This window comes from Oratosquilla oratoria, chromosome 33 (genome assembly GCF_046742065.1).
Source record: "Oratosquilla oratoria isolate Oo_2021 chromosome 33, ASM4674206v1, whole genome shotgun sequence".
NCBI lineage: Eukaryota > Metazoa > Arthropoda > Malacostraca > Stomatopoda > Squillidae > Oratosquilla > Oratosquilla oratoria.
This window is the reverse complement of record NC_134809.1, coordinates 20,153,427-20,175,425: the sequence shown is the minus strand read 5'-3', so window position 1 is coordinate 20,175,425 and position 21,999 is coordinate 20,153,427. Positions and strand designations below refer to the sequence as shown.

At 38.1% G+C, this 21,999-nt stretch overlaps 1 protein-coding gene across 2 annotated transcripts in view; it reads left to right on the top strand.

The window, feature by feature from the left end:
- Positions 1–4,503: 4,503 nt before the first annotated feature.
- Positions 4,504–21,999, top strand: part of LOC143017794 (uncharacterized) — a 47,798-nt gene continuing 30,302 nt past the window's right edge. For both annotated transcript variants that reach the window (XR_012965697.1, XM_076172684.1), the window contains exons 1-8: positions 4,504–4,730; positions 4,958–5,172; positions 9,848–10,011; positions 12,706–12,904; positions 13,183–13,314; positions 17,552–17,911; positions 19,991–20,636; positions 21,692–21,928. Coding sequence is in view for 1 of the 2 variants with exons in the window: in XM_076172684.1 (XP_076028799.1) it covers positions 5,014–5,172; positions 9,848–10,011; positions 12,706–12,904; positions 13,183–13,314; positions 17,552–17,911; positions 19,991–20,636; positions 21,692–21,928 (1,897 nt within the window). In the remaining variant the exon portion in view is untranslated. The remainder of the gene's footprint in view (positions 4,731–4,957; positions 5,173–9,847; positions 10,012–12,705; positions 12,905–13,182; positions 13,315–17,551; positions 17,912–19,990; positions 20,637–21,691; positions 21,929–21,999) is intronic.

The window sequence follows — 21,999 nt, the reverse complement described above, 5'->3', positions numbered from 1 at the left end:
GGGTACCCCATTAAGGCCCATTATTTCCAACAGGGGTTCTTGTTCCAGCAGACTCTCTAAATGGCTTGCGGGTTTATTATCACCATTTGTGGGCAAATTTTCCAATTCCCATTTGAAACATTCAGAAGATTTCATCCAGAAAATAAAGGAGATTAACATAGTAGGCCGTCGCTTATTAAGTCTTGATATTGTCTCATTATTTACGAACATTTGTGTTGATGATGTTTTGTCCTTTCTAGAAACTAAGCTACAACCATTCCAAGACAAATTCCCCCTTCCGGTTTCCAAAATCATTGCTCTTGTACGCACCTGCGTGTCATCTAATGTCTTTTCCTTTCAAAATCGGTTTTTCAGGCAAAGGTTTGGTTGTAGCATGGGTTCGAATCTTTCTCCTGTTCTGGCTAATCTTTACATGGAATACTTTGAGAGTGTTCTTCTTCCAACAATTAAACCCCCAGGAATGATTTGGTTAAGATACGTTGATGATATTTTCACTCTTTGGGATGAGAGTTGGGGTCCCTTTGATATTTTTCTAGATAAACTGAATAATTTAACAACCAACATCAAGTTCAAAGTGGAATGGGGAAAAGATGACAAAATCCCCTTTTTAGACATCTTAATCATGAAGAATGGGAATAAGCTTGCTTTTACTGTTTGTAGAAAGAACACTCATTCAGGTAGTCACCTCCATTTCTTCAGTCATCACCCAGATCACATTAAAAGGAGTGTAGCTTCGGGACTTTTTCTCCGAGCCTTTAGGATTTGTAGCCCCCAATTTTTAGAACACGAATTAACTTCTATCAAGTCCCAATTAACAAAATTAGCCTACCCTCATTGGTTTCTGGATAAAGCCCTTAGTCAAGCCAGAGCAAGTTTTTTCAAACACCCTTCCACTAAGTCAAAGAAAGAGAGACAAAATCCCCTAGTCATCCCCTTCTCAGAGTCCATCAGTCAATTGTCCAAGTTTCTTCCCAAAGAGAAAGTAAATTTAATTCATAACTACCCTAATACTATTAATAAAAAAGTTGTTAATGTTCACCAGAGGTTGAAGGAAGAACATATCCCAGGTGTTTACTCCCTTCCATGTAAAGATTGTAACCTTTCATACATTGGCCAGACGGGGAGAGACCTACCGACAAGATTAAATGAACACAAAAGGTCGATTAGATATGGCCAAATAAATTCAGCAGTGTTTCAACACGTTAATAAATTTAATCACCGGATGGACTGGGAGAAATCTGATCTCATTTATAAATCAGGGTGTGGGTTCAGAAGGAAAATGGTGGAATCAACATTAATTGATTATCTGCCCACGATGAATATTTCCAAGGGTCAATGGACCCCAGACATCATTTCAGGACTATTCATCACCAAAAATATTGTCAACAAGCTTCCTCCCCCTCCCCCTGACCCGACCTCGTGTCAGCCTCAGGTCAACTAGGGTTGGGGCAGTGATGTTCTGTATTTTCTCATGTTCCCTTTCTTTTGTAAGAGGTTGCTACTTAAGATAGCCTCCTCCCTGCCACTTTGTACTACTGAAGAGGATTGCAGGTAGCAATCGAAATATATAGTTCCGCTTACGCAACTTTTTCTTTCGTCCGACTGTGGTGTTAGTTGTGATATATATATATATATATATACATATATATATATATATATATATTATATATATATATATATATATATATATATGCTGAACACATTATCTTTACGATTATTACAAAGGCCTTGGAATATTTCGTTCAGTACATTTTATTATTATTTTATTTCTTAAATGTCGGTGTTGTCTGAGCTATTTATTCTGAGCAAAGAATACCCCCGAAGAGGTCTAGGTGAAAGACTATTCATGATATAATCCGACCTAATGTATAATTAATTAGCTCAAACAGCATCGACTTTAAAAGAAGCTGAAATGAAATATACTACTTGTAATGATACGATGAAATGGACGAAATATGCCAAAAATAAGGGCAGCTACGTCTGGAAATGCCAAACGACTGTGAAAGTACAAATTTACATCCGCTGCAAGGACTGAATCATTGTTTAGCCAAATCCAACAAATACTTTTGAAAAATGGAGTAATGATGAGATGAACTTGAAATATGTAATAAATGTAAAAATAAAGTGGTTCGCATTTTTTTTTTTTTTTACAATCATGTACTCATTTCTATTCAATACCCTCTGTGATAAAGTGACTCAGATTTTCATCTATTACCCTGTCTAGCTGGGGAGGGGTAGAGTTGTGGTAAAGACCACCCACTAGTGCGGGATCGGTAGTTGTAGAAGGGATATGTCTGTAGGAAAAAAAAAATGTTGGGTATGAAAAAAGATTTGCCACCGGGCGTTTCTTTTTTTTTAATGATAATTATTGTTTATATACGATCCGTCAGGTATCGTGAGGTCTTTGATGCTTGATGTGGTACGGTTATCGAGAGAAGAATTTGTACCCTAAATTTGCTCATGTGTAAAAACTAAGTGTAACTTTGTTTTTGTGCGCGAAGCCAAGATATGACGCCACGTCGTGTGTGAGACAAGCGTGATCGATCATCGTTGTGCATCAATGTGAAATCTCAACCTGCCAGTCCAACCGAAGCGACATAATCCTGGACCACTTCAAGGTCTAAGTAAACAGGTCTAACCGCTGGAGCAGTTCTGCGCAGCTTCTGACGTCATTTGGATGCGTCCATTTTCTCTTTGTGATACACTGAAGAAAACTGTGAAACGCCAAGGAAGACAGGAACTATAATATTTTATATTATATATATATATATTATATATCATATATATTATATATTCATATATATAGACAGGAACTATAATATTTTATATATATTTATATATATATATTTTATATAATATTTGTCAGAATATAACTAATTGAGTGGAGCGGTGCGAGCGAAGGCGACGTCATTTTCGAACGACGGACCAACTTCAACTGACAGCTATAGGACCCGCTAACCCCACTTTGAACAGCCAGGTGACGTTCACGGGCTCGCTGCGCCAACTCCCTCGAAATTCGGTCGGAAGTGGTTAGACCTTATATTCTTAGATCTTGGACCACTTATTGGCTATGGACTTTTCACGAGTTCTTCAAGATCTATTGAGTCAAGAACTTCATCCTCTTATCATCTTAGACGCTTGTAAGCACTAAGCATTATGAACCACCTATATCTCTGGATAACTTTCTAGTGACTAGAAACTCGTAGGGACTAGAATCTAGTCCCTACGACTAGTAATTTTTTACAACGTATCACCAGGCTACCGCAGAATTCCCTTGATCCTCTTTTCTCCTAAGCGTATTGTTTCCATTATAGATAAGCAATGACTACTATAATGCACTAATAAGTTTATTTGTCTTTTTCTTTAGCATTTTTACATTAGTTCCAAATATACTACATATTTTCATAGATATTTTTAGACCATGTAGACTGAAAAATGTTCCAAATTCTATGAGTGAAAGCTGGACATTGATTTTTGCAAATTATGGGATCACTTTGACAGCGTATCTACTGAACAATGAACATATAATGGCAGTTGGTCTGCTGTTCCAATAACAGAACACGTCGGTTCGCGACAGCTCCCATTATCTTATCTCAGTCTTGTTCATTTATGAAGAACAGAAACTTTTACAGTTCGAACTTCACCATGAAACATGGTCGTCCAGAGAGGGAAGGAGCAACTGCTCCCCACAAAAAATCCAGGGTGATTGAAATTTTAGCGACTGTCACAAATCCTTTCGTTAAACTTTTAGATTAGAGAATATCAGTGAATGACTGATTTTCGACTGCATTAAAGTATGTACTGATTAGTCCGATGTACACATACTCTGAATTTGATTAAAGTCAAAATGTAACTTATGTAGATAATGTGAATATATGCCTATGCGGCCAATATGAACTGTGTATCTTGATATAACCATATAGCCTACCATCAGTCTCAATATCCTACGTGTTACGAATATTTTAGCAGTATTAACAAAGCTATAATAATGTTTATGTGTCATATATGTACTGATCGGTATTGCTCCTGACTGTCTCTGGTCCCTTTAACCCCTTTGTATGTTGTCTGTGTTACTTAGTGTAGAAAATCAGTCTAATGAGGACCACAATGGAAATAAGCTTACGTGCTTTTTTGTGTTATCCTCGGCAATTGTAATTGTTTTTTCGAACTATGTTATCTTGTCATTATCTGCACTTCATGTATATTGATTCTTTGCCAAATAAACTTACTTACTATTTATCAACTATATATATGTCTAATTTTAAGCCCTTAAAAATCATGCGAGATCAAGATATAGTACAAAGATAGGAAATGATCACTGTTAACCCACTATCGGAGAAATAATAACGGAAAGTTATAGTGGGTTAACAGTGATCTTTTACAAATGTGTTATAACATACTAGTTTCCAAAAGATAGGAAACTTGAAGTATCATCGAGTAGGAGAGATATAAATCCCACTTTAGTTGCCAAAAAATGCAATAGATGGCGACACAATGTAGATAAACAAAGTTTAGTAAACATGATCTATAAAAAGTAAATATTTGTGATACAATAAGTAGCTACGATATTTGTTTATATTTTTGCGTAATTCTTAGTGGTATCTAGTTATAATTTATAGTTCGCAGTGGCCCCTACTCTTATTTTAGAGAGTACACTGTACACGACAAAAGGCGACTGTGTACAGAAGACAAGTCTTAGAACTTGTAAGTCGTCATGTGACAAAAAAAAGGTGGGTAAATGAGCGTATATGTCAAATATGTAATTGATGGAAGTATTGGCATTAGAAGACTTAGTAATGCAGATATGATGAATATGCATTATAAGAAATTTCAGCTGCTTCATAAACATTGGTTTCAATTAACACAAAACTGTAATGACCTATGAATCGAATGGTCATTTTAACACCCACTCTGACTAGGCCACTTGTGAATTTTTGGTAATATTTTTTTTTTTCAGTTGATGAAGCAAGGGAGGCTGTTTAATTCATCTGAACTCCATCTACTTACTGTGACATGAATATGTCGGGGTACAGTGCATTGAGTACCTATTCAGAGTCCATGGTGCGATGGCAAGGGGCAGGTTATTCTTTAGGGGCGACTGCAGCAGCAGCCATCCAGTCTTTGCCACCTGAACTTGATATTGCCTCCTCCATTTCAGTTACACCATTTAAGGTATAGTAGTTATACTACACTGGTTTATTGTTACTACAATAATTATGATTAACCAAATCTCAGGGTATTACTGTTAGAAACTGTAGTAGTATTTCTTCTCTGATAATCAGTGGTTTTATACTTGGTGATAGTATCAGGCTAAAGGTAGAGTTATAGAGATAATAAAGGAGAGGTGTAAGGAGGGTTGCAGAAAGGAGGTATAGTAGGAATTAAAAGTGATATCAGGTAGTATTCTTTGAGTGAAGATTGGACTAAGTATAAGACTAATTGGTGTCTCATGAGTCAATGATAGGTTGTCGTTCCCTAGACTGTCTGTCCGAGCAGTCCCGTCTCCCCAAGGAAGGCCACAGCCGAAACTGGGTTTTCCCACAAATCCTTTATAGAGTGTATGTTGTGTTGTTTGCATGCATGATTGTGTATAATGCAGTCTTCCATTATGTGTTGTATGGTATGGGGTGAAGTGTTACATCCTGGGCAGCTGTTCACAACACGGTCGTCCAGCCTCTTCTGGTAGCTTAGAAGTGCTGGGTGGTGACCGCATCGCAGTCTGGCCAAGTGGACTCTGTCCTTACGTGGGAGAGAGGATTCAGAAGGGTGGATATCAGGGGGTCTGGCATGCAGCAGTGTGTTGTCTTTCAGTGTGTTAATGGAGCGGTGAGTGATATGATTATGAATATGTTTCCGGAGGCTGGTATTTGGTGGTTGTGGAGGAAGAGAAGAGAGTATCTGTGTGTAATAAAGGTCTTTGGGTGTAGTTTTAATGTTTCTTGGTGTGTGTGGGTGTTCTGCTATGTAGTGTAGCGGGTGTGATGTGTTTGTGGTGGCTGCAGCAAGTGTTTGTGTGCCTCTCATGTCGAGGTGGTCCTTGACTTTGAGGACTTTTGTCTCATGGTGTAAATGGTCTGTAGGTGTTGTATTTGTGCAGCCTGTAATTGTTTTTAGGGCTTTGTTTTGTATGATTTGAAGGGTGTTGTGGTGTGTCTCACTGAGATTAGGAGCCCATGCAGGACTCGCATAATTCATCACTGAGCGTATGCATTGTTTGTATATTGTTATATTAGTTTCTTTGTTTTGTCCAAATGTTGTTCCAGTGATTGACTTAAATGCGTTAAGTCTAGGTGTGCATTTGTTTTTTATGTTTGTGAGGTGTTGTATGAAAGACATGGATGTATCGTATGTTACACCAAGAATTTTCGGTGTGTTTGTGTGTGGTATTAGAGTGTTGTTGATGTAGAGATGAGGTATGTATTTGTGTTCTTTTGTCATTTTTCAATGATAGGTTCCTGCTTGTGGTGGTCTTGCAAGATGGACAACAGAAATACCCATTTTCAGATCCCAGCAACTCCCTCACCTCTATCAGGAGGCAATGTGAGAGTCCTGAGAGACCTAATTTGTCTCTTGACTTAATCTGAAATCTCTGTTGATCAAGTTCAACTATATAGATATTATTATTCAAGACATGGAGAGCTGATAACCAGGAGTTGCTGCCCTCTGTACTTTCAGCCAGTGACATAGTCCTGCACTATTACAGCACTGACAATTGTCTAAAGTTTCTTCTCAAAGAGATCTATCAGAGGGCCTGAGGACTCTTGCCAATCACTGTGGGGCTACAGGTTGTCAGTCATTGAAACTTGAAGCAGCAATTATTGTTGTTATTCATGTCTCTATGTATGACCTGGCTTTGCTCCACACCCACAGTCACTAAACATGGTTGGTAGCTATAATATGGTACTGTATAAAATACTGATGGCAATGTGATAAAGTGCTTTTGTATGTACCAAGAGCAGTAATAGTTGATTTAGTGTACCAATATATGGTAACAGAGGCATCTTGGTTATGAAACTTGGGAGCATGATTGTACATAAGTGAAAGTACAGTACTTGGTATACACTAAGTGGCATGGCTCTTGGAAGTGCATAGAAAACCTTGTATAAATTAGACATTCATGTTATAAATAAATGAGGTGTTCAGGGCCATGAAAACATCTGATTTGTGTATCTGATTCACAAGCGTGTGATTTATTGAGGGTTTAACATATGCATGATAGTGCCTACTAACAGGGGTCACACCCTCCCTTGTGCATTCCATAAAAGTACACTTCATCTGTCTGTGCATATGCTAACATTAATTTGTCCAAAATCACTGTATAGGACAGTGTAGCTTTAAGTCAATCTGTTCACTTTCATTACCCTATGTGGATATTTGAAGCAAATGATATAGTATAGGTGCTACTAAGTTTCTTAAATATTGACCAATTGACATCTAAAAGAAGATAGGATTCTAGTATTTCTCCATTGCAATACACCCCCTTAGTGATCAGTAATGTATTTATCATGAGTGGAGCATTGGCATGTTATTTTGTAATATTGTACTGGTGATATTGGCTGTATAGTTATATGCAGTCAATACTTTTGAAACTTTTAAGGTGCTTCTGTGAACAAGAGTCACATTCATCAATTCTAGAAAAAAATCTATTCATGAAGGAATAATGAGATGCTTTTTTTTACTGTTGCTGCCTTTCTTAATTTCTTTACAAATTCTACAATTCTACCTCTTCCTTCTTTACCTAGTGTTATGTGTGGAAGACAACTACCTCCGTTGTTCATATATGTGTTGTAGAAGGCAACTAAATGGAATAGAGTGAAGGAACAATTGATATATCACTATTTTTCTCCCTGTGAAGATAAGGCACAAGAATGTGTCTGGGAAATAGACTCCAATCAGAACTGGGTTATTGAATGTTGATATGGTATGGCTGAGAGCAAAAGAGAAGAGATTGGTAGCATGTGTGTGAGAAGAAAGATGATGTGTTACCATTGAATGACATTAAAAGGGAAAGATCATTTTGAGTTTGGGAGTGTGGTAAGTTGGGTGATAGGGGTGACAAGAAGGTGGGGAGGGAAGGAGTGGCACTGTTGGTAAGTGATGTGATATATGTGTGATGGAGTAGAGAGAATTTGGGGTGGGAGATTTGGGATTTGTGAGTTCATATGGCCATGGTAGTAAGAAAAGTGAGGAGAGAGGAATATTTTGGAATAATAAGTATGTGGAAAGGCTTGAGAGAAGTGTGTGTTGGTGTTGGAGGATCTTCCTGCTAGAGTAGGAAGTAAGTCAGTAAATGGAGTAGCAGGATATGAGGTGACAAAAAGGAACAGTTATAGAGAGATGTTGGAGATATGTATTGAAAGGAAAACAATAACAATGATAATTTTTGCTACAGGTTTCACTAAATGGAAAATATACAGCCTCAAAGGAACTGACAGTGGTCTTTAGGCTCTCCCATAGATCTCTCTGGGAAGATACTCTGGTCTGTGTTATATTGGTGTGGAACTGTTTCAGTGTCCCTGGCTGAAAGTAGTAGAAAGAGGAGAACATTTGAAGGTTGTTAACTCTCCGTGTGTGAAAAGGTGTAAGAAATACAATTGAAGTTCATAGAAAGAGATTTTAGGTCTAATCTGGAGATTGAGTGCCCCACAGGGCTGCACCTCATGATGGAAGTGAGGGAGCAAATGGGATTTGAAAACTGCACTGTCCTTCTTGCAAGACCACTGCAAGCAGGTACCCATCATTGGTTCCAAGTAAAATGATAATACTGTAGTGAACAGGGTATGAGAAGAAAGATGAATATAGGTATACATGTACCAGGGGGGTTGGTGAGAGGATAGTTGAGAGAGCATTAATTGATTTAGTGGGCACCAAAAAGAAGACTGGAAGGGATCTAGATAAGCGTGTTCAGAGGAAAGGGCAGTGGATTGTGTGATCATTATCTGGTAGAAGGGAAATTGAAAGTGGAAGTTAAGTGAAGAAGGAAGAAAGGGAGGTAGAAAGTCATTGAAAATAAACAAAAAGAATGAACAGGAGAAAGACCAGGTGAAGCCGAGAGGCATGTATTGTAATGAAAAAGTAGTAATGTGATTAGAGGAAGAATATGTATGTTTCAAGGAGGAAATGTTAAAGTGCAAAGATGGTGTGTGGAATGAGGAGGATGGGAGGTAGCAATAGGCATTGAATGGTGGGGTGGAGAGGTGAAGATGGTAGTGGCAAAAAAGAAATAAGTATATGAGGAATGGTTTCAAGGAAGATTTGGGAAAACATATGAAAGGTATAGAGTAAAGTGTGGAAGTAACAAGGTGAGAGAGGCCAAGAGGAGAGCATATGTATTTACCTAGTTGTATTTACCAAGTTGTATTTCATGGGAAGAGAGCTATGCTCATAGTGACCCGCTTTTGTATCTTTCAATATCCAGTTTTATCTTAAATTCTTGTATAGTTTTTGCACTCACTTTCCGCATTCAGTTTGTTCCAGATACCATTCTGTGTGGGAAGCTATTCTTTTTCAGATCTCTTCTGTAACTATCCTTTTTAAGTTTCTTTTCATGTCCTCTTGTTTTTCTTTTATCCCACTTTAATAAATCATCTTTATCAAGGACTTCCACCCCTTTCAAAATTGTGAGGTCGAGTAGGTGTTTGTCAGAATTTTGAAAAGAATAAAAAATGTGGAAGTGAAAATAGTGAGGGCAGGAGATGGGAAAAGAGGAGGGGATAAAAGTAAAAGATGCATATGGGCAGATGTTAATAGAAGTGAAGATAGTGAGTGGAGGATGGGTAGTATTCTACTGTTATATAGCTTAAGGGATAATGACTATAACATTGATTTATATATTTTTTTCTTATAGCCCTTGCATCTCCTGTCTGGTGTGAGTGACATAATTCTCCTGGCAGAATTTTCTGAAATTGAGGGCCCAATGCCATTAGTGACAATACCAGCCAAGAAGCACCATGGAATTGACCTTAATGACTTTGTTGTCAAGGTTATGTCAACTGACTACCAAAACACTAGGTAAGAAAAGGAGATTTTATCATGCTGCTGATTTTTTTTTATTTTTTTATGTTTAATACTAACAGGCATGTGAAATTTCTGCATTTCCATGAAATTCTGCATATTTGAGAATGCTTTCTTTTGGTTTGGCATTTATTTATTTATTTATTTATTTTTTCTTTCTGGACCAAGCTGTAAAGAAATATGTATAAGCTTGTAACTGTTACTTATGATAATTATGTGCTTTCTATATTGATTAGTGAAGTAGTTTTACCAGATCGTGCCATTTGAAGCTAAAAATGCAAAAGCTCCCCACGATGGGATGGGGGACACCTCACTCCCACATCCATCCCTCACTTGGTTGCTTCACTCCCTCGCAACTTTCCTCCTTTTTTTTCCCCGACCCCACTCACACACCTGTATTAACGAGTAAAGAAAGACTAGCAACAAGAATGGCGAAAGCCGTGATGGATTGAATGAATTTGAGGGAAGATAGAGAATGAGATGGATGGCTGTGGTGAAGGGAACCTTGGGTGAAAAGGGAACATCTGTTAAGTAGAGAAGGGAGAAGGCAAGAGCTAGATGTGGGGAATGGTTGTGAATGGGCAATAAATTGACATGGACTGAAAGGTTTCTTCTTGTCTTCTGTGTGAGGGGATGAGGAGGAAGGGCTACCATGTGAATGAAGCAGTGGAGGGTAAACTAGCTTTGGCTGTTGAGCCATACTGTGAATGTACTGTATCTTGCAACAATGGTTCTGACCCAGACAGTGGGCAAGGGTCAGGGATGGCCCGTCTTCTGTAAAGAGCTTGAATAAAAGGGAAACAAATGGGTGGGGGTTGGGTGCATGCCTTGGTTGGCTATCCTCTTACAAGGGAAAAGAGGACTTATGGTATATAGACAGATAGATAAGGTATATATCAGTTGACCCAAGCATTCAATATGATATATATACTTAATATCAAACTTATTTAAACTCCTTTCTGCCTTTTTTAAATTCCTTGTCCCTGCCCTATATGGTGTCATAAGCACACTCTGTGTTCATTCCTAGATACCTTTTTCCCATGAAACTTTTTATTTATCCCCCAAGACATTTACTTAGTTTTCTTACTCTATAACTTGCATCCATTCATACCCCACCATTCCCTGCTAAATGTAACTCTAGTTGTTCCCTTTCCCTTTGTGTTTAACCAGGTCCTGCAAGGATTTGACAAGGTTCCACACCAGAGACTACTAAATAAAGTCAAAACCCATGGCATAGGAGGAAAAGTGTTTGAATGGATTAGAGCTTGGATCAGTAACAGAAAACAGTGGGTCACCATAAACAGTGTAAAATCCAAATGGGGGAGTGTTTCTAGTGGAGTTCCCCAGGGGTTGGTTTTGGGTCCCTTATTGTTCATTATGTATATAAACAATGGGATTAGTAGTGATTTTAGTAAGTTTACAGATGATACTAAAATAGGATGCCAAATTAGGTCAGGACAAGATGCCGAGATTCTACAGAAGGATCTTATATTGATCATGTGGTTGGTGAAATGGCAAATGGATTTCAATATCTCAAAGTGTAGCACGTTAAATGTGGGTGTTAGCAACTGGGTTGGGAAATCTAGGCTTTTTTTTTTTAATGTATATCACTCAAAAGTGCACATCTCCCAACCCAGTTCCACCTTTGCTCACATTATTCCCAAATGTACCTCCCTGCACTCCACCACACATTTATCTTATCATTTACCAGTGGTGATAATCTCTCCCTCCCTTGCCCTCTCTTCACTCTTGACACCCTCCCTACCACACTCACTGCCTTTGAGCTTAATTTCCCTCATTATTAACCTCCTCCATATGATGACACCTATATAGGTGTCATGAGGCATGAGTGGGTATACAAGGATACCATTATCATCCTGGTTATATTTATTTTGTAGTTGTAACTGAGTGACCCCCAAATTCTGTTAACTGGCTGGCCGAGTAGGTTAGGGCATTGTTATTTGTGGCGAAGGTTGAGATGATGATGATTTGAACCCTTCTTGGGGTGAGTTGAACTAAGGGCATGGTTCGTTAAATTCCATGCTACAAAATCCACTGTAAGGGGCACAGTTCTAGCCTTCCAATAGGGGGGAGCTTGTGATGTTAAACCAAATCACATCATCATTACTCAAAATGAGAGAGAACGAGTAAATCAGCAGCGACTATATATTTTATAACACAAGCATTGTGATGCATCATTGAATCATCATAATTCAGGCATCCGATGCTGTGGGTGAGAATTTGACTTGTATTGAAGAAGTTAACAATCCTTCTTCCTTTTCACAAATATACTCCCAATCTCTTCCCTTTTAATCTCACCTATACCACATCCACGCATATTTAATGACCCAATTACCAGCATTCTTTTTGGAGTCTTCCAAGGCCCTCAGGAAAAACACAGAGATAAAAAATAAACAAATAAAAAATAAAGGAAGACTGCATTATGATTATACTGAGCACTGTTGTCTCCTCTAAATGTAGGTGTCTTAGGAATGTTGCCAATTATATAACACTCTTTGGAGGACATATGGGAAAGAGCTAAGTATTCATTGGTGGTGGTAGTTGTGGACAGATGCATTAACTATAGCTTTAACCACCAATTTATGTAGTAAACAATTAATATATGTTGAATTAACACATTCATATACATAGTGCTCCTCTGTCTACCTACAGTGTATAATGTTTTTTCAGTGGTGAATTCCGTGTTTGTTCTGATACACAATTGGTACAACAAAATATAGAGGCAGGAATACATGCCTATGTCCACTACTTCACTTTGTATGATGTTCGTGCTAGAGGCTTTGTGCGTCCAATGTGTCTAGCATACATATCAAGAGATGCCCAGAAGCTTCTTACATATTTCTCCATGTTTAGGAATAAGTTTTGTAGTGTAAGTATTACAATTTTTTGTAACATATTGATATTTTTTTAAACCATGATATTAATATTATATAAACCAGGCTGACAACCAGCAGCTGTTCCTCTTCTCTTCATATTAAGTGCTCTGTTCTTACACACAACCATTTGGACATTTTTTCTGGACCAATCAGTGGTAGATCTCAGGGATCAGTGATGATTACTGTGGGACTGAGAAACTTTAGGTAACAGTTGATGGTTGATTACACTGGAAGCCCACATGTTAGTTACTTTTTGTCTTTTATTTGCCAGATAACAAATTATTTGAAGTGGAGTAACTTGTCATGGTTCTCGAGTGAACTGCACCACCTGATCACAGACTTGGAGTACACAAAGGATCGATACATAGAGCATATGCGTGATGTTCCACCTGACTTAACTCTGGTTAGTATTTTTATGCAATATTTGGTTCAGTTTAATATCATAGAATTCCCCTTCTCAGAGAGGGCTAGGACTTTTTTTTTTTTTTTTGCTGATGCTGATTCCTATTCCCTCTTAGTTGCCAATGCCGATACCAATTCCTATTCACCCTTAATTGCCGATGCCGATGCTGATTCCTATTCAAATTTTTTACTTCCTTTATAATCTGTGTAGATTTATACATGCCAGTTGTTGAGCTGTTGGATGCTAATGATTGAATGAACTTAAATGAAATGCTTATTTATTGACCACTTTATGATTATCAATGTATGATTGTATTATTTTCTATTGGTTGAAAAAGAGGTTAAAAATTACCTGTTTCATAGATTTTGATGTAACTACTAACTTCAAGTAACTTGAAACATTTAATGCATGGTTTTAATAAAACACCTGTGCAGAGTGTAAAATTTATTAATCAATTTCTTAATCATAACTTCATAGTAAAACCTAAACCTAACTCAATCTCTCCTATCTATATGACCCATGGAATGTGGGAAATGGCCAAAAAATAATAAAAGATATATATATATATATATATATATATTCAACAGCTGTGTCTGGGCATAAAATCCAAAAAGGAACAAAAAAAAACAATGAAACTTTTTTTTTTTTAATTTTCGACATGCTGACTCATATAGCACATAGGCTGCATGGCCCTGTGCAACCACCAAAACAATGAATAATAGGTGAATTACTGAATTGGCATCGGCATCAGCAAAATATTGCTGATGCCAAATTCCTATCTATAAAATGCCAATTCTTGCTGATGCCTATTCACCAAAAAAAGTGCCATTTCACCAAAAAAGTGCCGATTCTTGCCAATGCCAATTATTCAGTACACCCCTAGCAAGGACAGTGCCTCCATAGAAAGGGCTTTTTGAAGCATGGTAATTTCATTTAGTATGCCTTTATTGTGAACCCACCTATCACTGCACAGCCTCAACAGCTACGCTCATGACCTCATTCCCAAGTATATACATACATATGCCAAAAGGCTTTCTCTCTTATAAGTGGGGTGGCCAAACCAAATTAGACACCCATCCTTCACCCATCCCACACCCATCCAAAAGCCTATGTGTTCTCCCTTTCCTTTTAGATCCATGTGAATAAAGGGTCTTCCCTGTCGCCCCTTGCTCAGTTAGAGGCAGTGTAGTGATAGCTTTTCCACAGCAGGACCCAACAGCCAAAAACTGATTAAATTCATGGCAACTGCTTCATCACCTCATCCACTCAAGAATTTAGAACAGATAGGAAGAAATTCTTTCAGGCCATGTGTATTCCACATTCATTGACAACTACTTTCCACTCACTCTTATCTCCTCCCATCCCTTTTGCTTGACAGACATTATTCTTGCAAGCCATCTACCTCATTCTTGGTCCACCATATGATACATTTATTAAACCCAAACAATTCACCAGAAAATCTAGCATCCTACAGGCTATTCTCATTATTAAGGTATCCAACAATCCACTTCATGCTTACCTATTTCTTCACTTGCTAGTATAGCCACCCCATCTGGGGTATTGGCTGCATGTTATTGTGGGGTTAAAAGCTGCTAAGTAGCATGCAGCTGATACTGTAGGGTCTATATGGGGCACATCTACAGACCAGAGCCATACATCATTTTGTCTGTGGTAGAGAAAATCTCTGTTCATAGAGAAATGATGATACTTTATTATACTGCAACTGTCCTTCTGTTGTGCTGTCCCCTACTCTTGTTACTGTCCTGTACCATTTCTCTGAATATTCATTTCCTTTCTTCGCCTAACCCTGTGGTGGGGGGAAAAGAATACTGCCACTAAGTCTTTCCACCCAAACCTTAGGGTGCTGGCCCGAGGCCCTCCAGCACCCCTTATGCCTTTCCTTTGCTTTTTAGGAATCTGCCCCTTGGGGCTACAGGGAGAAGGATGCCTAGTCCCTCTCCCCGTCCCTTTCTTCTCGCCTCTTACGATCCAAGTGGGAAACTTGGTGGCAGTATTCTTTTCCCCCACCACAGGGAATTCCCCCATCACAGAAAGAGAATACTCAGAGAAATGGTACAGGACAGCAACAAGGGGTTGGGGGACAGCATAACGGAGGGACAGTCGTAGTATAAAAGTGTGATGTGGAGTGGGATGTGGAGTGTATTTAGGGATGAAATGGGTGGGAGTGTTTTTATGCCTTTCCCTTTTTGGCTACCTCCCTTGGAAGGGGGAAAAAGCCTTGGTATATGTATGTATGTAAGTCTTTCCACTTGAGTCATATGAGGCAACAAAAATGGGACAGGGATAGTACTAGGCATCCTTCTCACTGTAGCCCCAAAAGGAACATTCCTAAAAAAAAAGTTGAGGCATAAGAAAGTCTAGGAGTTTTCCAACCAGTAACCTATGGTTTGGGTCTTTTAATGTGCATGGTTGTGGTACAGAGAGTAAAAGGGAAAGATAGGCAGTATGTTTGTGAGAAGGAAGATGGATGTGTTGGCATTGAGGGAAACTAAGTTGAAACATAAGAACATAAGAATAAAGGAGACTGCAAGAGACCATAAGGCTTACACTAGGCAGGGGTGGGTGAGTTTGAGTTTGGGAGTGTATTTGGGAGGATCTCAGGAGTAAAGAGAGAATGGGGGAGAGAAAGGGTTGCTATTATACAACATAAACATACAAAAGCATAGTCACATCCAGATCACACAAGCCCTCAAGACTGACCACCAAACTCCTTACCTCATGAAACCTCACCAGATATTAGCCCAACAAATACCATCCCAATAAAACAAAAACTATGCTAGCATGACTGTATTCCTCTCGAAGATTCCACAGCTCACTGGTTGAACCAAGTAGTGAAATGGAAGGTAGAGGCTGGCCCTGGGATCTGACATGATATTTTGCTCCACCTTCTTATAGCTGTCAGAAAATGTAGATAAACTTGACAAAAGGCCATGTAAACTTTTTTATACTGCAAAATTTGCAAACATTGCATTTGTAGCTACTGAATGTTTGTGTAGTATACTGCTGGTGTATTGTTTTTGTTATGTTCTTTTGGTTGTGCTTGTGTGATGTATTGAAATGAGTAAGTGGTGTTGAGGGCTCTAGCATAAAACTATGTTCCTATCATTTTCATGTAATATCCTGTAAGGAGAATTTTGATTTCTGAATTCAGATGTCCTATTGGGGTGATTTTTGGTGCATCCTGTTGTTATTCTCAATACATTATTTTATAGTTCTTTAAAATATCAATGTTTATTTTGGTGATTGTTGGGAACCAAGCTGTGGAGGGATAGTTGAGTATGGTTATGATGAATTGTTTGTTGACTGATTAGTTTCCTTGTGTTGCCCTATGCCCATGTTGATTTTTACAGTTGGGTCTTTGATGTACTGGCTGAAGGTTGTATGAGTATCAAAAGTGAGGCCTAGTATTTTACAGCTCATTTCCATTGGGATGGTCTTGCCACTTAAATTTGCAGTTTGTGAGGTGAGGCTTCCATTCTATTATCTCTAAGCTATTGTTCTAGTTTGTCTAAGTAAACTTGGGTGTTCGTAGCAGCTATTTTGTAATTGCTATCTTCAGTTATTATTGTCCGATTATCCACACAAGAGGGTGCTTTTGGTGTTATGTTCTGGATCTGATGTTGAGAGATTGCTTGTGAAGAGGTTAAATAGCATAAGTGAGCTATCCATTTCCAATATTTTGCAACATGTGGTGTTAAAGTTGATATTGTACATTGAACTTTAGTCTAGGTCTTTTGTATTAGGGTGGCTAAATGAAACACACGGTAATTAAGTAAATTCTTCAAAGCACAGACACATGTGCGTACGCTTCAGAAGCGAGAACAAGACTGCCCCATGCCAACCCTTGAGTTGGCGCGAAAAAGCATACATAAATCGCATTTGCAATACCAAAAAAAAAATGCTCACATAAATATACAATAATAAATATATAGTAACAAATAAACAATACTATAGATATGTACATACAAAACACAAGAAATATGTCACCAATACACTTTTAATGGTTTGCAGTTTCTCTCATTTTTTAATTCTTCTCATTATGACCCTGTTATTAGGCACAAACTCTTATCACCATTGAAGATTAAGTGTAAATTTTCATGATTGAGATGGACTAACACTTGACAACATGTAGTGCTACCCTTTTTATTTTCTTAGTCAGCCACATAATGGTCAAAAGAATTGCTGTAATATTTGCCTGCTCAATCTGTTGTTTCAGAGTACAGTGTTGGGGAGACCTAAGCGATACTCATTTCATGGGCAGACAACTAATGGAGAGTTTGGTAGTCTTGGTCTTAGAACTCACTCTCAACCCTCCTCATCACCAAGCCCCACTCTCCAGTTTTCACCCACAACTGCCCTATCTCTCAGTTCCCAGTTGGGTCAGTTCCTCAAGTTTAACAGAAGTAGATCTGAAGGTTCTGAGTCTCGAGATGAAGAAGAATATCAGAAGAAGGAAGAGGAGGATAGGCTACGGAAGGAAGAGGAAGAGTCTATGTTAAAGCACACTACACTCGAAGCAGTTGCTGGGCAGCTGTTAGATTGTCAGCATATCATACATACCATACTGCCATATATGGTAAGTTTATAACTAGCATAATTTGTGTACTTCAGTAAAAGACATTTATCCCTATTCTACCATGAACTTATCTATCTTGTCACTTACTACCATTGCCACTTATGATACCATAACCATCACACTCTTAGACTCCAGGTCATCCTTTCCTTTCAATTTTGTTTCATGTACTGTTAATACATCTTTCTTAAAGTGAACTGCTTAAATGATAAAGAAAAGGAAAAGGAGTACAAGAAGAAACTGAGAGAGGAGTGGGAGGGAGTGAAGGATAGAGTAGAACTAGGAGGGAGTGGAGGAGGAATGGGGATGGTTCTGGAGGGAGTCACAAGGTGTGCAAAGATGGTGTGTGGAACAAGGAGGATGGAAGGAAATAGAAGGAAGGGTAGTGAGTGGTGGCGAGCTTTCACAGAGTGGTTACAAAATAGGACAAGGGAATCATATGAGAGGTACAAAGAAAAGAGAAGAGAAGTAAAACATAAGATAAAGGAGGCAAAGAGGAGAGCGGATGTGAAATGAGGTAAGAGTATGACAGGAAATTTTGAAAGTAATAAAAAGATGTTTTGAAAAGAAATTAAGAGAGGAAGAGGAGGCAAATCAGGTAGAGAAGAAAAGGTAAAAGGTGCAGGTGGAGATATGATAATGGAAGAGAGGCCAGTAAGGGGAAGATGGGCAGAGTACTTTAGGGAGTTGCTAAATGTGAAGGGGGATAGGAAGGGGAAGGTAGTTGCAGTGGGAAATGGTAAGAAAAGGACAGTGATGAGTGAGGAAAATGGAGAAATAAGGAAAGATGAAGTGAAGGCAGTTGTTAAGATGATGAGAGCAGGTAAGGCACCTGGATTGGATGGATGCCATGCAGAATGTCAAAAAAAAGGAGGTACAGGTATCGTGGACTAGCTGGTGAGGTTATTTAATGTTTGTTTAAGAGAGGGTAAAGTGCCAGAGGACTGGAGGAGTGCCTGTATATTTCCACTTTACAAGGGAAAAGGGGACAAGTGTGAGTGTATTAGTTTCAGAGGGATTAGTTTGTTGAGTGTAGTTGGTAAGGCTTATGGGAGGGTTTTGATTGAGAGTATTAGGAGAGGAACAGAGGGAGTAATTTGTGATGAACAGTGTGGGTTTAGGACAGGTAGAGGTTGTGTGGATCAGATTTTTGTGGTAAGACAGATATGTGAGAAAGCTATAGGAAAAGGTAAGGATGTTTTTTGGGCTTTTATGGATTTGGAAAAGGTTTATGACATGGTAGACAGGAAGGCACTGTAGGAGGTATTGCAGATATATGGGATAGGAGGAAAGCTTTTAAGTGCAGTCATGAGTTTTTATAAGAGTAGTAGAGCTTGTGTTAGAATCAGAAATGGAGAGAGTGAGTGGTTTGAGGTAAAGGTGGGACTTTGTCAGGGATGTGTTATGTCGTTGGTTGTTCAATTTGTATATGGATGAGGTGGTGCAAGAAATAAATGCAAGGGTAATGGGTCGGGGACATCAAGTATAATGTTGAATAACTAGTTTGAATATGCAAGGGATTATTGGTAATGTTGCTCTTTTTAGCATGGGAGGGGTGGGGGATACCATTCAATAGCATAATTGCTTGTCACATAGATGTGTACTGGCTTGTATATATCAGAGAGACACCAGTGATTAGCTGACAGGCTGCATTTGTTTCATCAGCCAGTACCAATAATTTGTTTATAAATTTATTATGTATAATTTTTGTACTATATGATATTATCTCAATATTTTTCATTCTATACAGTACAAAGTCAGTTACCATATAAAAGATGTTTTGTAACTTTAGGTGCAATATTATAAACAGACAGGTCATTATAATAACAGTTGTACTTCCTAATATATATATATATATATATATATTATTTCTGAATATCTTGTTAGTTTTTTATTATGACCTCTTGTATTTGTGTGAATACATTGCAAGTTATTGATGTTTTAAATAGTATGCTTTTGAAGGTTTTTGTTACATTCAATTTGTTGTGCTCATGTTATATGATGATTATAAGCAAATATGGTAGTAATGATGGTAATTGTATGACTAAGTAGAATTGATTGACACAAGTTATCCTTTGTCAGGATCAACCAGGTGTTCATGAGGAAATTAGTAACTTAAAGTGCAAGGTTCATGAAACACCTGATAGTCCCTTGCATCAGTGCCTGGAGGAACTGCATTTACTCACTGATGAAGCAGATTCAGTTCACAAGCCATCCATCTTTGTAATGTCACTAATGAAGAGAAACTTCAAAGATATGCGGGGTATAATGGTATTATGTGGAGTAAGCTATGTTCTTGCTCTCATTAAGTTACTGGAGCTTTATGAACGTTTTTCAAAGCCTTATCTTACGCTTCAGTTCGAAGACTTGGACCAAAAAGTTTATAATAGTGCTAATGGATCACTATTTATTGGGACAATTCCAGTGATCAATATTGATAGTTCATCGCAGTCAAAGAATGATATATGTGAAGGTACATCACATGGTTTCACAAATTCTCTCTGGGACTCTGAATTGATTCAACTCCTCATGCCAAACCGAGGAGACTCGCCGTCACAAGATTCTGAATATGATGATGCTACTGAGGAGGTGAATAATGATACCATAGATGTCCCCCCAGCAGGTGACTGCTTAGAGGTCTTCCAACCAGTTGCAAATACAACAGATACTTCAGAAGCTTCATCAAAGACTGAGGATGAATCACATGAGGGAATTGGCGAAAGCAAAGGTAAGAAGCATGAGGTTTTATTTCCATCTGAGTTAAGGCATAGTGAACTCTTCTTTTATAAACTATAATACTTATAATACTTGTTTGAAAGTGTCACAGTCTGGCGTGTTTTTGATTAAATGTGCCAAGTCTGGCCATGATTAGAAGAAATCCCATAAATCAGTCCATTGCTAAAGTGATTATTTTCCCTTTATATTGCTCAATTTCTTTTCTTGGGCAAATAAAAGATGATGTACAAAAAACAAAAAAAAACAAAACAAAAAAAAACATAATGATACAAGTAGACTTATGTGATAATATTATAGGGATAAGAATGAAGGTGTGCAAGAGGAAGAACTAGTATGCAACCCTCTTTATATGTGTGGCACTTGTATAAGCCATAGGCATAGGTGCCAAGAAACCTAAATTTATAGTACTATTTTCCTACTCACCTGCCTTCACACATTTGTCATGTATCTTTATTATGTGAACCCCCTCACCTCCATCATGAGGGGCATGAAATTTATGGTCTCCAAACTGGGCCCAAGATCTCTCTGTAAACTTCAACTGTATTTCTAACACTTTTTCACACATGAGGAGCTGACCACAATGGAAATAAGCTTACATGCTTTTTTGTGTTAACCTCGGCAATTGTAATTGTTATTTCGAACTATGTGTTCTTTTCATTATCTACACTTCATGTATATTGATTCATTGCCAATGGAAATAAGCTTACATGCTTTTTTGTGCTATCCTTGGCAATTGTAATTATTATTTCGAACTGTGTTCTTTTCATTATCTGTACTTCATGTATCTTGATTCATTGCCAGATAAATATATTATTATTATTATTATTATAACCAGCAGCTGCTTCCCTTCTACCACTTTCAGCCAGTAACATACTGTAGAAACAGTCCCACATCAGTAAAACACAAATAACATTTTAAAGTTTTTCCTAGAGATTAGTAGGGCTGTGAGATTTTTTAGTGAAATCTGAACCAACATTTGTTATATATTAAAGAAAGATGTATTTATTTGTGATCTTTGCTAACATTATCTTTTTATACCATTTTCAGCTGAAGACCAGAGTGGAAAGAGTTCCAAAAGTGATTTGAACAGTCAAGTGAGTATCAGTAGCAGCAGAGTCAGCAGTGCTAGAGTGAGTACTAGCAGTGACAACATCTCCCTAGGGATGAACCTTGATGAGTTTGAGGAAATTGAGGAAGAGGAGGGCGTGGATGTCAACCTTATTTCAGCGCTGGACCAGGAGGTGTACAAGACCAGTATTGACATGAGAATGCTGTCAAGCAAAAGTAAGGGCAGAGCCATGAGGCTCTTCATCTTGAGATGTATCTCAACTTTAATGTCCAGGTACACACATGAA